We start from the raw sequence: 16051 nt of genomic DNA, 5'->3' as shown, positions 1-16051 counted from the left end.
CCTTCTATGCATGAGGAGTCCAAGCTGCTTCTTTTCACCTGACGTAGCGCGTGGAAGGAACACGTTATTCCAACCAGTTCCTTTCCCCTCCATCAGGCGCCCCGGCTGGCCAGGGGGAGGTAGTTTAGAGACCAGGATTACGGCATGTTTTTGTGAGGGTACCTACCCTAGGGGACACGGGGAGAACATGCAAACTCCACACAGAGAGGCCCTTTCGCCAACCCCCGCCTCGGGTATGGGCACTGATGACGCGGAGGAGGCGCGCCTCTAGCTATTCTATAAGCTAAATTATGCCGCATCAAGGGTTTTATTGGTTAGGCCCAATAATAATGATTCCCTTGATCGCAGGGAATTATTTTGGAAAATTCTCTGATTCCAGTTTGGTGGTTCCGGCCTGATGACTACAAACCAGTGGCTACAACATGAGTCATGACGTAAGATTTTTCCGCTCTCGACCGGATCAGAAACCCAAAAATGGTAGGCTATGCATCCCAGGCTAAATTGCAGGTCATTAAATCCTACATAGCATTCTCAGAGCTAGATTGGGTGCAGACTATTTTTTTTATATTTGGCAGTCTAGTTTAGGATATACCCAGCACAGACAGGTTGTTAGAGGGCTTCCTTCAACAACTTAATTGGAAATTTGGAATGCCCAAAAAGGAGGCAAAGGGGATGGAAAAGTATTGTGCTCTATGTTTCTATAGCCTACAGTAATGAGTAATTGCTAAACACCTACCCAGGCATGGAGTGACATGCCTATGATTTTGTGAATGTAACCTTACACCTACAGTACACTATAATATGTGGTATGTTTTTCCTTTATGTGGTAGCCTACAATGACTACAATCTTACATTGCATGTTGTGCAATATGAAAAGTCACCACTTGATGTCGCCGTGCAGTCAATAAAATTGGCCGTTCCTCGTGGTTTTCTTCAAAGTGTAGTAGTATGTAGTTGGTCCATATTGAATAACGTTGGTGCGCGGCGCGCCGTCAGCTGATTTCATAGTCATACCGCTGTAGACGTCTACTATTGTAAACAAAGCAATGAATTCATTAGGCTACACATTACAGATTAAAGGCCCACTCCACATGCCACGTTTGGTTTCGACTATATTGTCAAACGAGTACGACAAACGTTGATGTGAATAACAGGACCGTCCATGCACCATGGATAGACAGTATGCCGACGGAAAATTAGGCTATGCCACTCCCCTTTATTGTCTAAGCCTCCTGTCTCGAGTAACGTCTAGCGCAGCAGAGGCAGAGCACCGTTGGGACTCGAATACACGTGTAAAAAAGGATGCATCTATGTAGTGAATATCAAATCATAATCATCGATTTGAGTAGGTAGTAATCATCAGATCAGTTGTCAGTGCCAGCTGTCGGTGGAGTGTGTGCAGGCGTCCCGGCGTCGTACAATCGATCTGCATCCTGGCTCAAAAGGTGAAGCTGCTCGATCACTGCACACAGTAGGCTAGTCGGCAAATATGAAACGAATAACGGTCAAATCGAAGGATGAAACTTTAATCGAAATGAAGAGCGCAGATGATTCCCAGACTGGAGGTAGGCAACATATTCATGCATCAGAAACGTTAGTCTTGGCTATTATGTTACTTTATTATTTTGAATTTTGATGCACATCTTCTGAATTCAGAACACAGTAGACGCGGCGGCGTTTGCCAACCAGGGGCCGGGTGTCAAAATACAGTGCTCACTGGCACTGCTGATCGTATTTCATTTCTCAAAGAGTAACTCAGTCATCACCACAAGGCACAAACTAAGGGATTTCAATTGTGTCCTCGTGAATTTAGAAGTGAATGTGATGTAGGCCTATTAGCCTATAGTTGTATACTGTATAGTCTATAATTGTATTAGACAACTTGTCGACTTAGTGCGCGATGACGTCACGAAACACCACAAATTTGACTGGAAAAAAGTTTGGGCCTAAAGCCTTGAAAAGTTTGGATTCATTAAAATATGCCTGTTTATCAGGGAGAGGACAAAATGCAACATTAATTCAAAATCCTGGATAATCCCATGCTGTTTGATATTCAACACATGTAAACAAAGCATATGGAGTATTCTGGTATAGCCTGTTTTGCTCATTCAATCAAATAAATCAAAATAATCAAATAATTAGCACCAAGAGCTAATCTTATCTCAAATCCTTTCATTTAATTTGCATCATGGGAATTCCCTGGAAGCTTGCGGCTGTTTGTGAGGTCTGGGTTCCCAATAACTAGCCTAATGTAGGTCACATTAATGGTTAATAAACCAGCCTGTATAGCTCTTTTGTGGTAGAGTTGCAGTATACAGACATGCAAATTTAGTTTAAAGCGCCATTGTGTGATACCCAAGCCCTATCAATAAAAAAGTAAAATTACAAGGAGGAAGTAGGCTAGTTAGTTTAACTACCAATACAATGTATTACCAATCTCACTGATGCAGATCATTGTCATAAGCTTTCAGCTAAATGCTGAATGGTTATAGTTGGAGGCAGTGCAGGCCCATGTGCACATGATTGTATTTGTGATGTAATTAAAAACCCATTACCTGAAAACAGTCTGAACTGCAACTACATAATTGCATTTCTAATCCAATGTGCCATTTAATTAAATGTGTTCATGAAATACCCCAAATACCCCAAACAAACTATTCCAATAAGTACTTAAAGAAACGAGTCATATATTCATATGCCACATTGGTCCCTAAAATTATGATGCCCTTATAATTATGGAGAATTTTGGGTACTTCTGATTCCAGTTTCCTGCCTGATGACTTCAAAGTACAAACCAGTGATACACCTGAAAATGGTACTGTATGCACCGTGATGCGTCCTGATGATGCAGTGGGGTAACTAACATCATGGTGATCGGTGCGGCCACGCATCATTGTATACCAACCAAAACACGGAAGACAGACTGGCAGTCCCCAGCAACATAATGTTATATCATTGACGTTGTTATAAATGGCATATCAACAAGGATAGGATGATTAAAAAAAAGTTATGTCAGTGTGCACTGTGCAGGGCTGCCAAACATCATTAAATAAGATCTAGTTGCAAAAAGGGTGAAGTGGCCCTTTAATACTGGTGGCAGAGATTGACGATTCTTTCCCTAATGGGACGTAACTTGAAGGCTGCCGAGTCAGCTGAAACTGACTTCACAAAGTTTAGCACAGTGACTCGCTGACCTGTCGACTCGCTCAGCGTGCATGCCTCCTGGCTCAAGTCTGCTTCAGACGGAGCGCCTCCATTGTTTTTGGCTTACTAATTCCAAATTTTATATTAGAAGTCTGTTCTAACCAGGCGGGCAGAGTGGACCGCCTTGCTGGGGGCGAGACTTCCGCACCAGGTGGGGATAGTGTTTTGCCGCTGGGGGCGAGCATTACGGAGAAAAAATGGGAGCGATTGTGTTTTGGGGTGAGCGTTCCGGTTACCCTTTCCCTTATGTGTGTGGGAAGACTGGGCACGATAGGAATTGTACGGATAGACCTTAAGAGAGACCTCCATGCGCAAACAAGGCAGTAGGCATAAAGTCTAACGGGTAATATAAAATACTTCTATCTGATTTAGAACTTAACCAGGATGTCGGAATCTCTGACTCAACGATATCTGGGTTGTAAGGCCAGATATCCTGTCTCATACGGAAGGCGATGGAGTCTCTCGCGATGAGCGTAGCAAATGCTGCCTGCCCACCAAATCTCCCATAACCACTCTTTATATAGGGTTTGACTGAATGGCTGTCATGATGACGATGCCACTCGTCCATACCCACATATGGGGTTTCTACATTGACCTGATGTCAGCACTATATCTCTGTTGACTCCATGGAGCTCTAGGTGAAAGCCTTTGTTACTGCAATATATCATTTAGGGGCAACACAGCTGCCTTGTGCATTAAACAATGTGCAACATAGCGCATCGGCTTAGAATGTGCTATAGGTCAGTAAGAAGAAAATGACGTCATAAGAAGTTTGGTAGGCCTAATTTGCACTCCACAAGATTTTCTAACTAGTCAAACAACTCCCTAGCTAGCGGCTAGCCCAACATTGTGTGTGATTGATTAGTAGTTCAATGCGCTCATGAGTTTATATAGGAAGGGGTCTGATAAAAGAATATCAAATATCTAAATACTGAATCCAGAAACTTAAAAACTGTCTGGGGTCAAGTGCACACAAAAGCCTGAGTAGATTAAAATGAACTCAGAAGGGTTTTGAAATATACATTGAATGAATGAATGAAAAACGTCATTCCGAGCATGATAAAATTAGACAAAAAAGCCAAAGAATTAAAATAAGTGCAATATAGAACAAATAAAAGAATATTCCCAAAACAACAAACCAAAAACAAGCCTCACTGGCCGCAAGTATTATATATCTTTTTTTTCTTTATATGTTCGGAAAGGAGTAGGGAGAAGTAAAAAACTTAAATAACCCTACCCCTTTATTACTGTTATTTCAGCGTCATCGCTTGACGTCAGTAGGTACCAACCAGTACATTGTGTTACACCAAGATCAGTTATATCTCCCATGCACAACAGCTGAAAAAATGTTGGCAGAGAAAAAGTGTGTAGTTTACTAAATGTTCAGCTTGCCTACCATTTATCCCTGATATAGAGGGCAGTTACAGTAAGCATATTTTATGCAAACAATATTGTTTTCTTTAGCCTGGAAAGATAACAGTTAATATGTGTGCGCTGAACTGAATAAGCTAAATAGAAGGTGTGATAGCACATATTCTACATGAGCTAGTTTAGGCTTCCATAATTTAGCAGAGTAACGTCAGGCTGTGATACTGGTTGAATCATCTATTTAAAAAAATCTATTTCAAATGTGCAATTATTTAAATCAGGTGATGGTGACATGGAGACCTGGCAAAAACAAATTATGATCAAAATACAAGATACATAGTATCCACAATCTGATTATGGCAGATTATTATTATCATTCTGATTTAGAAATATCTTACAAACTTGGCACCCTCTTTCCTCAAAGGAAATTGAAAATAAAGATTGTATCAACAACATTGTAATGATGTGAAGTGAGTTGACATAACATAATCTAAGGTCTTGTACAGTAGATCTCACTCTTAGCTAGTTCTTTCATGCCAAGTGATGTTAATAAAGACATATGTCTATTTATCTATGGTGAGCTTTAGGGTTAATAAACTGCTCTCACATCAACGGCTTTGTTAAGGGTTTTATCAGCACAGACCTTCAGGCACATCAGTAGGAGCCAGAACAAAAGAATAGGAAGCCGTCCTTCTGCACATCACTTGACATCAGTTTTATTGTTTGGACTAAATTACCTTGTTAACAGTGGCGAGAGACAGAGGCCCATTCATTGATCAATTCATTTTGATTGTTAAATTGTGCCTGTTGATGTTAATGTTGACTTTTTCACCAAATACTGGATTTATGAATGTCATATCCTGTGGTGCCTCATTGAATCATACTGTCAGCAGTGGCCTTTAATTGGTATTGTCCATGGCATGCCCATGTTTCATTTGTTTGGTTTTACTAAATAATTTGTCTAGTTCTAGTGTTGAACTAGACTAATGACTAGACTTACTAGTGTTGAAGTGTAGACTAAAACTATGACGAAAAATGTTTGTCCACTACTTTTTTGCACTGAGGAAAACAAAATCAAATCAAAATAAAAACTAAGCTATGACGACTAAAACAAATAAAAACTAGACAAAATGTTAGGGAGGGACTAGTGGAGAAGAGATCCAGTAGAACTAAAAGACAGGTAATTTTATGACCGTGTTGTGCTGGACCCGTTGTGAGCTTGTAGATCATCTATTTTTAGTAGGCAACCATGGAAGTGTAAAATAAGCCATTGCGACGCCATCAAGGCCCGCTAAAATACAGTTTAAAATTAGACTAACACTAAAATATTTCAGATGACTAAATATGACTAAAACTAAATTAAGTTTAATTCCAAAGACTATAACTAAACTAAAATCAACACTATCTAGTTATTTATGTCTATGTAGTACTAACTCTATAATACAGTAGTACTATGTAATTACTAACTGGTCTGAGACTAGTATTAATTCCAAGCCTCATAATTCATTACTGTATTTGGCATGCATTATTAGATGCTATAAAAAGACTGTGCTGCCATTTAAGGTGATTTCATTCTAGGATTAGAGGTCTAAATGGGTGAAGTCATCCTCCACTGTCAGTCAGATGAGGGAGAACCAAAGGGTTGCTATGGAAACTGACCCAGTAATTGCACTTCACTTTGATAGCATGATGCAAAACGAGGCAGAGAAAGCATGCAGAATGTGACTCAGTCCTGTCAGACTTCACCTTGTAGTGCCTTGTTTAATAATGCCAGATTATTTTCGCTACACTCTGAAATACATATAGTATGATGATGTATCCTATAGCTTTCCATCAAAATGCTACGTAGTAGCAGAGCCCTATTGCATTTTGGATAAAAATTCTGTGTTAGCATATATTTGTTTGTATGGACAAATATTGAAATGAACAGTTCAAGATCCGAAGATGTACCTATGTTATACATGTAGTTGTCACCATTTTTGGGGGGGAAATACTTTATGCTCTACAAACAATTACATTATGAACACTGGAAGGGTGTTTTTGTAACCCATTTTTCTCCCCTGTGTCAATTATCTAATGTGATTCTGGGCTCTACACACCCTCCGCCAATCTAGTCCCCATATGGGGGAAATGGGGAGAGCAACGGACTTAAACTCATGCTTCCTTCATGCTTGAGTGTCCAAGTTGCTCCTTTACACCTGACAGGGGGGAGTTTCCCTGGTTGGACGTAGCACATGGAAGGAACACGTTATTCCAACCAGTTCCTTTCCCCTCCATCAGGCGCCCGACTGGCCAGGGGGAGGCAGTTTAGAGACCAGGATTACTGCATGTTTTTTGTGAGGGTACCAACCCTAGGGGACACAGGGAGAACATGCAAACTCCACACAGAAAGGCCCTTTCGCCAACCCCGCCTCGGGTATGGGCACTGATGACGGAGGAGGAGACACACCGCCAGCATGGAAGGGTGTTTTTAAGAAGATAAAGCTCTAGCTATCCTATCTTTGCTGAACTTCTTATATGAGTGTTGTGGTGTTGGTTTAAACTTTCCGGTCATTGTCAAAAATAGCTAGTGCATCATATCCTGGTGATAAGAAACGACAGTTTTCCTGGGCTAGCCATGGCTAGCCTACTGTATATGCAGCATTTTTCATTCAATGTTGCTGTTTTTTGCATTGTCTCTGACTTTATATCTTAAGCCAGTGGTTCTCAAACATATTCATGACTTAAGACTTGCTTATAGGCCTACTTGACCTGTGACTTGTAAAACCGTGACTTGGTCTCACCTTCAGAGCACGATAACTATTATATATGTTGTTTTAAAAAGTGTTCTAACTGAAATGGATGGAGTTCAGACCTAGTAAATATAATGGGATATATAGCTATAGCCAAAAATCCCTTTTATCACTTTTAGAGCAGTTTGGTGAGCGATATAAACATTGCTAGGCATACAAAAGTGAAAGGTTGTATTATTAAGGGAGATGAAGAGAGGATTATGAATAGCAGACTCTAGCCGATAGACCTTGCACTCTCCCTCCGTGGACACAGGAGCACACATCTGGGGTGGACGGCGCAGCGTGTGTTTGTTGCTATACTGTTTGCAGAATTAAATGTTCATCAGTGTAGATGCACACAAATTATCGCAATAGTTATAGTTATCTATCGTGCTTGTTGTGAATGACCCTTCAGGCTTTGACCATATTGACATTCACTGTCATTGCAGTTAACCACTGAAAGACTAGCATCCCTATTCTGGGGCTATACATTGAACAAAAATAGACGATCTGCTGCAATTTCGCAGCAATTATTAAGAGATTATGGTGTAGACCATTAATGCAACAAAAGTAATCAACAACTATACTGTAACAACTGGTGAAACATTGGCAAAATGGTCAAATAATAATAAATAAATAATAAGAAAGCAGTATTTTGAAACTAGCCGATCTACAAGCTCACAACGCCTCGCAACGTCAAACAAAATGCAATGCCTAGCTCAACTCATACATTCCAAGTGCTTATCAGGGTGGGGGAGAGTCCCCAGTTCATTATTTTGGAGGGTCCCCAGTTCAAATATGATTATTTTGGGGGTTCCCCAGTTCACATTTGATTATTTTGCAGGGTCACGGCCTGAAAAGGTTGAGAACCGCTGGTGTAAAGGGACAAGAAGAGCCAAGTACAGAGCCGACCCCGGGCAAGTTTACTAGGTTAATCCTGAATATGAATCGGATTATTATAAAATATTTTAAATACAATCATGCAATTCACTGCTGCTTATTTCTGAAACAGGGCTTAATAGGGTAGACAATTACAATGTTTTATGCAGCTCTGCACAGATCTTTTTGTCAGGTGAAACCTGACTAATGAAAGCTCATTAAATGTAGACGACCTTGTCATAATGTCATAGTCACCACCAGAGTGTAGAGTAGGAGAGTAGCGACATGCTTTGATCTCGCCACAAAGCTGGTGCCTATGGGCTATAGTTCCAAACATTGCTCCTATGGCTGGAACGGTAACAAGACTACTCGCCCCGTTTCTGTTTTCCACCCAGAATTTTCCCCAGTGAGGGGTGGGAGAGGCTGGACAGCAGACGGCTGGACTTTGAATTTCTCTAACTATAAACTTTCATGGCAGCAAAACAGCCTAAGTACAAATATAATTTATGAAAAGCTACTACAGTGAAGTCTGTTCACAGAAGTTGTTGTAGGATATGTGGGGATTATCTGACGAGGTACCATTTGAGGGGGCAAAACCTTACATATACTAAATAATACTAAATTGTTTATAGGTAATAATATAGCCTTTCCACAGCAGTATCTTTTTATATTTTTCCAAAAAGAATAAAAACAGCCAATAGCATATTACAAAGTTATCCCCCTCACTGGGGAAAATTCCGGGAGGAAAAACGGGCAAGCACCGGGGCGAGTAGTCCAGTATTCTTTGAAACTATGATTATGATTGCCTGCTTCCCAAGGCCATAGAGTAAGACAACTCTGTTCACTTCATGAGGCCAGGCTCTTCTACATAAACGTCTTCTATTGGCTCGTGCGAGTCCATGAACCACGTGACCAGGCTGTTTTCTGCCCCTGTTTTTTATCTTGAATGTGACAAGGAAAAGGTGGAATGGAGGTTGATCTATAGGCCTGGCCTCATGACATCATTGTATAAATACTTTTTTATTGTTTCTTCATTTTTCAGAGGAAGTTACGAAAGTAAGAAAACATGAGTCAGAGTCATACAGTACCACAGTGTAGTGTGTAATCAAAAGAAACATCCCTCAGTAAATTCCCACATTGTTTCCAGACCCAGAAACTTATTTACACTACTTTTAATACTCTAATCTACTGTTGTCTGATCCCCATTCCCCATGTGCAGCTTCAACATTCTGACTATAGTATGCTCAGACTGGCAGCCAAACAAAGTTTTGGCTGATCTAGATGAATTATTAATAATAATAACTAGATAAAGTGCCCCTCGGGGCACAGGTCTCCACCAGGCCAGGTCAGGCTGTGGCCTCCTGGTGGCACTATAATAGGCTTATAGCAATTGGATGCTTTGAGGCATTTTTTTCCCCAAAATGTGTTTTGCAAAAATCCACCTGTGGCACTATAACAGGCCAATGTGAAAAGGGTGGGATATATTCCTCAGCCTAGTAGGAAAGTATGTGAAAGATTTCATGTAAATTGCACGCTGCGTTCATGATTTGAGGTTTTTTGTTCAAAACGGGCCAATCCTACCAAGTTAGCCAATTAGGATGTGTGGTATATGGTGAATCATATAGCATATTTCATAACTACTTGAGTATGAAACTAAACAAGAAACTAAACAAGAAGTTCTCTCTGACAAAGTCTGAGGTTTCATGCCAAAATGTTCCTTCTACTTGACAGTTGTTATTTACCATAGTAAAGAATGTTGCACTTCGGCAAAGGCCTATTGTTCTAACCGTTTGAAGCTTGCTCCCCTGGTGAGAATCTAAAATCTTCCGGTGACTATTTGGCTAGAAGAATCTTTGTCACTGAGTAGCGGTTTCACATTTAACTTTCTTAAAATGACTCTTAACACTCTTCTGTCATTATAGAATAATGAGAAACGCTATGAAAATATTACTAGTGAGTGCATTTTGTACTGACTTAAAATGTAAAATGATTATGGTTTTCTTTATTGGGTTAATATAGAGTCTGTTCAATTTCATTTATTTCCGTTATGTTTTCATTTGTAACTTTAAATGCATTATTCAAAGTTAGAACTCCGATTAGAGGTCTATATGTTAAGAAAGGACATATGTAAAGGACTTTGTCTAGAGGGCCTGCCTCTTTGTAACCGGAAGCAGCTACTGACCCAGATCTCATTGGTCAAATGTCAGGAAGTGCCTATTTCATGTCCGGTGAGGGATTTTGGGTGCGATCATTTCTTGTATAAGACCTTGGATTCTTTGTGAAGGGGGCTGTTTTACTGAGACTCAGATTGACTACAGAGGCTTGGTTGAAACTTGAAACAGACAACTCGCGTGTACCTTTTTACATGCTTTGCTTTGTAGCGATTTAATCTCGTGTTTTACCAAATAAATGCTGAGATTCTGAGAACTTCATCACGTGAATTCTCCTTCCTTCCTTTTCTACATTTCCTTCCGAAGCGAAGGTTTAACTAATTAAACCACAGATGGAATATGAAATATCAGACAGATCCGTCTTGAGCACATGACTATAGTGTGTAACGATTTGCGGGATTAATAGCAAAATAGGTGTTGCTATAACAGGCCGTTCTGGAGATTTTGGGGCAGAGGTTCATCGTTGGCATCCAGGGAGTGTGTGTGCAAAATTTGGCATCGACTGGTTTAACGGTGCCGGAGATTAGCTGTACACAGACGGACGGACGGACACACGGACACACACACACACACACACACACACACACACACACACACACACACACACACACACACACACACACACACACACACACACACACACGGACGGAGTGCAAAACATACTCTCTGCTCAAATATAATAGTTTTATTTTTTCACTTGATATAAAGTACTTTGTGAGATTCTCTATATTAATAAAATGTACTTATTACATAGTATGTACCATGACAAACTCGCACATCAGTTATAACTCGAGGGAGTCCGGTGCAGAAGGAATATGGAACCTGCTGTAACCTGCTGTAGCCTAATTACATGGTTGTAATTAGGCTAAAGGGTAACAATTAGGCTAAAAGGTAACAAAATAGCTGCAGTATAAAGAGGAGTTACAAAATTGGACATTTGGAAAGTAATATCTTTGAATATATATGGCATTTTTGTAGAATCAACATATGTACTGTATTTTGTGAGCCTAGTCTGCAGCTCATGTTTCAGGATCTACAGTATAGTGTACCAGGACGTGCAGGTGTAATTAAACATACAAGTGTATGGCCTGGTCAGCCTGTAATGACATGCATAAGATCTGGTCATCCCAGCTTAGTAAGATGTTAAAAGTAAAAATATTTACTCCGTGTTTCTTCACTGGTCCGATCCAGAAGAGCGCAGTTTGCCGGCCACTGCTACAGAGCTGACAATAATCTTCCCTTCTTCTCTGGAGTCGGGCAGACCAGAGGTAGAAAGCTGTCGTTCCCTGATGTCATCGCTAGGGACACATGCTTCAGTAGGCAGGAACTGGGGGTGGCATTGAAGGACCGGTGCTTCAGTAGGCAGGAACTGGGGGTGGCAATGAAGGACCGGGAAGTCTGGCGTAACATTGTGGAATCCATGATCTCGACCGCGGTCGAAAAATGATGTTTTGTTGTACTGTTTGAAAAAAGAAAAGAAAAAACATACTTTGATTAACCTTTCTCTGTCCAGATTGTTTGTTGTCTAATATGCAGTCTAAGTAAGTAACTGCTTCCTTGGCTGAAACGTCACCTATCATGGAAACTTCTTTAGTTTTTGCGTTACTCAAAGACAATCGAATCAGTTTAGCCATTTTGCCAATCATGCCTGTGTCGTTACATTGTTACCACAGCAACCAATGCAGTTAGGTCGACAATATCTGAAATTCTGAATACACAAATCTGACTCGATCACTTACAAATAACAGTGTGGACAGTGACTCAGTCCTAAAGATCAGATTTGAGAAACAAATCGGATTTGACAGCAATCTGCTTTAAAGCGGTTTGTCTTCAGCTTCCTCTGTAATTTTGAGTAGATCCAGTAGATAAGAATAAGATTGTGTCATGGTGGTATTATCACGGGCCAGCTTCGCTTTCTTTTGTTACAGTACAGGTTCACTCTTCTTTACCTATTAAGATGGTCTTGCAGTGCTCACATCTTTCAGGATTAACCTGCACTCAGGTACGGGCAGATCAAGGGCTTAATGTGACGCCTGTCTGTCCGCCCTCACGTTGTCCTCTTTCACTCCTCGCATCCCCTCATACGTCTTGCATCATGTGCGAAAACTGCAAAAAGTTTGAATCAAATTGAAAAACGTAGACTTGAGACATTTATATTTGAGAACATAATAAGGAATACGAATAAACCCAAATAACATTTTGAGAGCTAATAGTTTTTTATGAAGTAAACTTGCATCTTCAATTATACACTGAACCAACAAATGCAATTTTATTTGACCATTCAAGTCCAATCAAAACAATGTGACGAGTTGTATGCTTGTAGATCTGCTACTATAGAAATTATTTTAAAGTTTTATAATTGCGGATACAGATAATGACCAAATAATGGTTCACACAGTATATTGTCCCGGCCGATAAATCGGTCCTGGAAAATCCACAGAATGTGGCTCCAAATAGAGTGCAGCTCATCCATGCTTCCTCAGGTGTATTGTGTCTGCACTGTGCGAGTATCGTATCCAAGTAACAAGTATCCAAGTAACAAACTGTGCTTCTGCTTCTAGCATGTACGGTATCTTCTGCCTACTGTTGTGTTTACATGCTTGCACTCATGCTGTAGTTAATGCTCACTGTATCATAACGTGCCATTAAGGGAGGCTGAATGACCATTTGTTTTCACGTCCTATCATGCATCAATTTAGTCACTAATAGTGAATGTACATTAGCCATGCTCAGTGTGTGTGTGTGATCGAGTCAGATTTGTGTATTCAGAATTTCACAGCCAAACGGCTTGCCAAATACTGCTCTGTTTTGGCTGTGTGTGTGTGTGATTTCTAGTTTTTAACCTTTTACTAGAAAACTAGTTTTTCTAATAAAAATGTACTTCTGTTCTGTAAAGCGACTTTGGGTACCCAGAAAAGCGTTAGAGGTAGGTATAGCATAGTGTGGTGGTTATACTTTCACATCCTTTTTCCACCCTTAAACCTCTCTATGAAGGTTGACGGGTGAATGATTCACCTCAGTCTCAGCAGCTGTAATATAAATATATTCAAATTGCAGGCCTACATCTAAGTCATAAGCATGAATAAGTGAAACTACACGAGCTGGTAGATCGACTATTTTTGTCCATGCAAATATGGATGCTGGGGTTAAAACAGGTAAAAGTGCATGCATAACGGTACCATTTTGACCAGATTCTAAAAATGTCTTCTACATCCTGACAGTTTTTAGATTTTTCAAAAAATAGCAGACCTACAATCTGTTAGCTCGCCACTCGGTGGCGCGCTATGAGTTTGCAGATCTGCTATTTTTCAATAGCTAAAGCACAACATAATGCTAACACCAAAAGGGGTTCCCACCCAAAATAGGTTAAAGCTTCCATTTATACACGCGACGTGAGAAAAGGGGAATCATTTCACATCCCTTTTTTCAGTCTAACACTAGAGGGGTGAATAATTAATCTATTGCCTCTGCCTCGGTTCAGATTGAGAAATGTGAGATTTGTGTCACTGGTGTTTTACTGAGAGCAGTGTTCAGAAGCAGCTGACATGGTTTACATTACAACGTCAAGTTTATTTCAGAGCTCATGGGGCTTGCTGTCAAGTCCTTACAGTAAACGAGCAGCAGGCAGACAGACAGACAGACAGACAGACAGACAGACAGACAGACAGACAGACAGACAGAGCACACGTAAAATAAATAATTGGTCTTAACATAATTTATATTCTATCTTACTGTATATACAGTATAATGTACATTCAATCCGTAGTGTAGCCTAGTATATCCCAGCAGTCAATCCAAGAACAGAACAGAACATCTGGGGGTCAGGCTCAGATGTGTGGAGCTTGATAGCTACTGGCACAAAGGACTGGTGGTGTATTGCAACGTATATGAATGTATCATGACAGAGAATATCACAGTTAAATAGGCCAGTGTAATGTGTGTGTTGGGTTGGAAGAGGTTGTAGGTTATATAACATTGTAAATGCAGGTCCACTGCAATTCCTTTTAACTGAGTGTGTGGACCCATTTTACACTCTTACAGTTAAATAACACTCAAGATATTAAAGTGGGAAGCTTTACTTTCAGCTTTGTTGACTAATAGTCATTGCATTTTAGCAGTGGAAGCCTTATCTGTCATCATGGACTTTTCTCCAGTTATCAGTCTTTCCATGCATGGAAATATCACACACGCACGTGTGTGTGTGTGTGTGTGTGTGTGTGTGTGTGTGTGTGTACACACTGTACACACACACCGCTAGGAGCTGGCCTACAGCTCACTGTTTGCTCAGCCCAGGCTGTGATAACTGACTCTGCACAGCTGGAATAGGACCAAGAATGTTGAGAGACAGAGGGGACGAGGAGGGGGACAGAAAATAGCACAGTCCTCATGGATTTGAATGTTCTCAGTGTGAAACTCCCACTGTGGAAGATGTCTACTGATAGAGTCTTCTGCTGCTGCTCCCAGACATTGTGGCTCATTAGTGGAGAATTCCTCTCCAGTGAGGCCTATCAAAGAGCTACTTGTAACACACACCAGCCAGTCCCAAAAAGGCTCTTATTGGCTACCTTGCACTCTGTCAAAGACCTCAATGCCCGCCGCGTCTAATCAGAGGCAGCTCTGCTGGCCTCGGGGGTGGGCTGGAGGTACTGTGTCAGTGGTTCCCATGTGGGGTCGGGGGACCCCAGCAGTCCTTGGCAGGGTTGCAGTGGGTCCTCGCCCATTAAACAACTCACTGTTAAGAGAGTGTAATTCTGAGAGTTAGGGTTAGAACTCAGAGTTTAATTATGACAGGATTTTATAGGATGGAGATTGGTGGTGTCATCCATGCAGTGCATATCATCTGTACGTGAAAGCGAAGATCTTCTGAAGCGGCAACTGGCCCGGTCCTTGACCCCTCCCCCTCACTGAGCACTCTGTGCACGTTGTTCCAGTAGCCTCCCCCACAGGAAGCGTTGCTGGTTCCCAGCATTCAGAGACAACAAGGGAGGGCAATGAGCAGAGAGAGCGCTGCTAGTGCTACATGAACACATTCCCACTGCCAGGGCCCACTGGCCTTCCCTGGCAGGGAGGAGGAGGAGGGATGCTGGAATGCTGTGTGTTTTTGTATTATTTAGGTTAGGGAGGTGTTTGTGTGTGTGTGTGTGTGTGTGTGTGTGTGTGTGTGTGTGTGTGTGTGTGTGTAGTAACTGCGGGTGACGGGTCTGTCTGTGTGTCTGTGTCTATTTGTATCTGTGTCTGAATGATTGATAGTATTGTGTTCATTCTCTCTGTATCTTTTGAAGGTGAAGAATGAAGATGCCCCAAAATATTCTTTTAGTTTGTTTTAACTCGGACTGCCAGCCCAATAGCAGCTTTTCAGTGCCTTCTGCCAGCTCTATTCATATTTTTTATTCATCATTTTAATGCCAATAGAAAAATCTGTGATATACACACTATATCTCATTCTGACACGCAATCATATAGTATTATACCCAGTCCTGATGGTGTCGGTAACTTCACCATTATGCCGTTTTTGACCAAATAGAGCGAATCTGGCGATAGCACTTCCGGTTCAACGGACAATAACATCTGCTAGTTTTCTGCACTGTGCTACACAGCCAGATGTCCGGGATGCTAAGCTATCATCGTATATTTTTTATATCTAAGTCAAATTAAGCT

At 41.0% G+C, this 16051-nt stretch overlaps 1 protein-coding gene across 1 annotated transcript in view; it reads left to right on the top strand.

Moving 5' to 3' along the window:
- Positions 1-1274: 1274 nt before the first annotated feature.
- Positions 1275-16051, top strand: part of ano5b (anoctamin 5b) — a 35506-nt gene continuing 20729 nt past the window's right edge. The window contains exon 1 of the mRNA XM_080758844.1: positions 1275-1565. Coding sequence (XP_080614970.1) covers positions 1490-1565 — 76 coding nt within the window. The 5' untranslated portion in view covers positions 1275-1489. The remainder of the gene's footprint in view (positions 1566-16051) is intronic.

The sequence above is a fragment of the Protomyctophum bolini genome (assembly GCF_963924005.1).
Source record: "Protomyctophum bolini genome assembly, chromosome: 1".
NCBI lineage: Eukaryota > Metazoa > Chordata > Actinopteri > Myctophiformes > Myctophidae > Protomyctophum > Protomyctophum bolini.
Note: the sequence above shows the minus strand (reverse complement) of the source record. Positions and strands in the feature narration are given on the sequence as shown.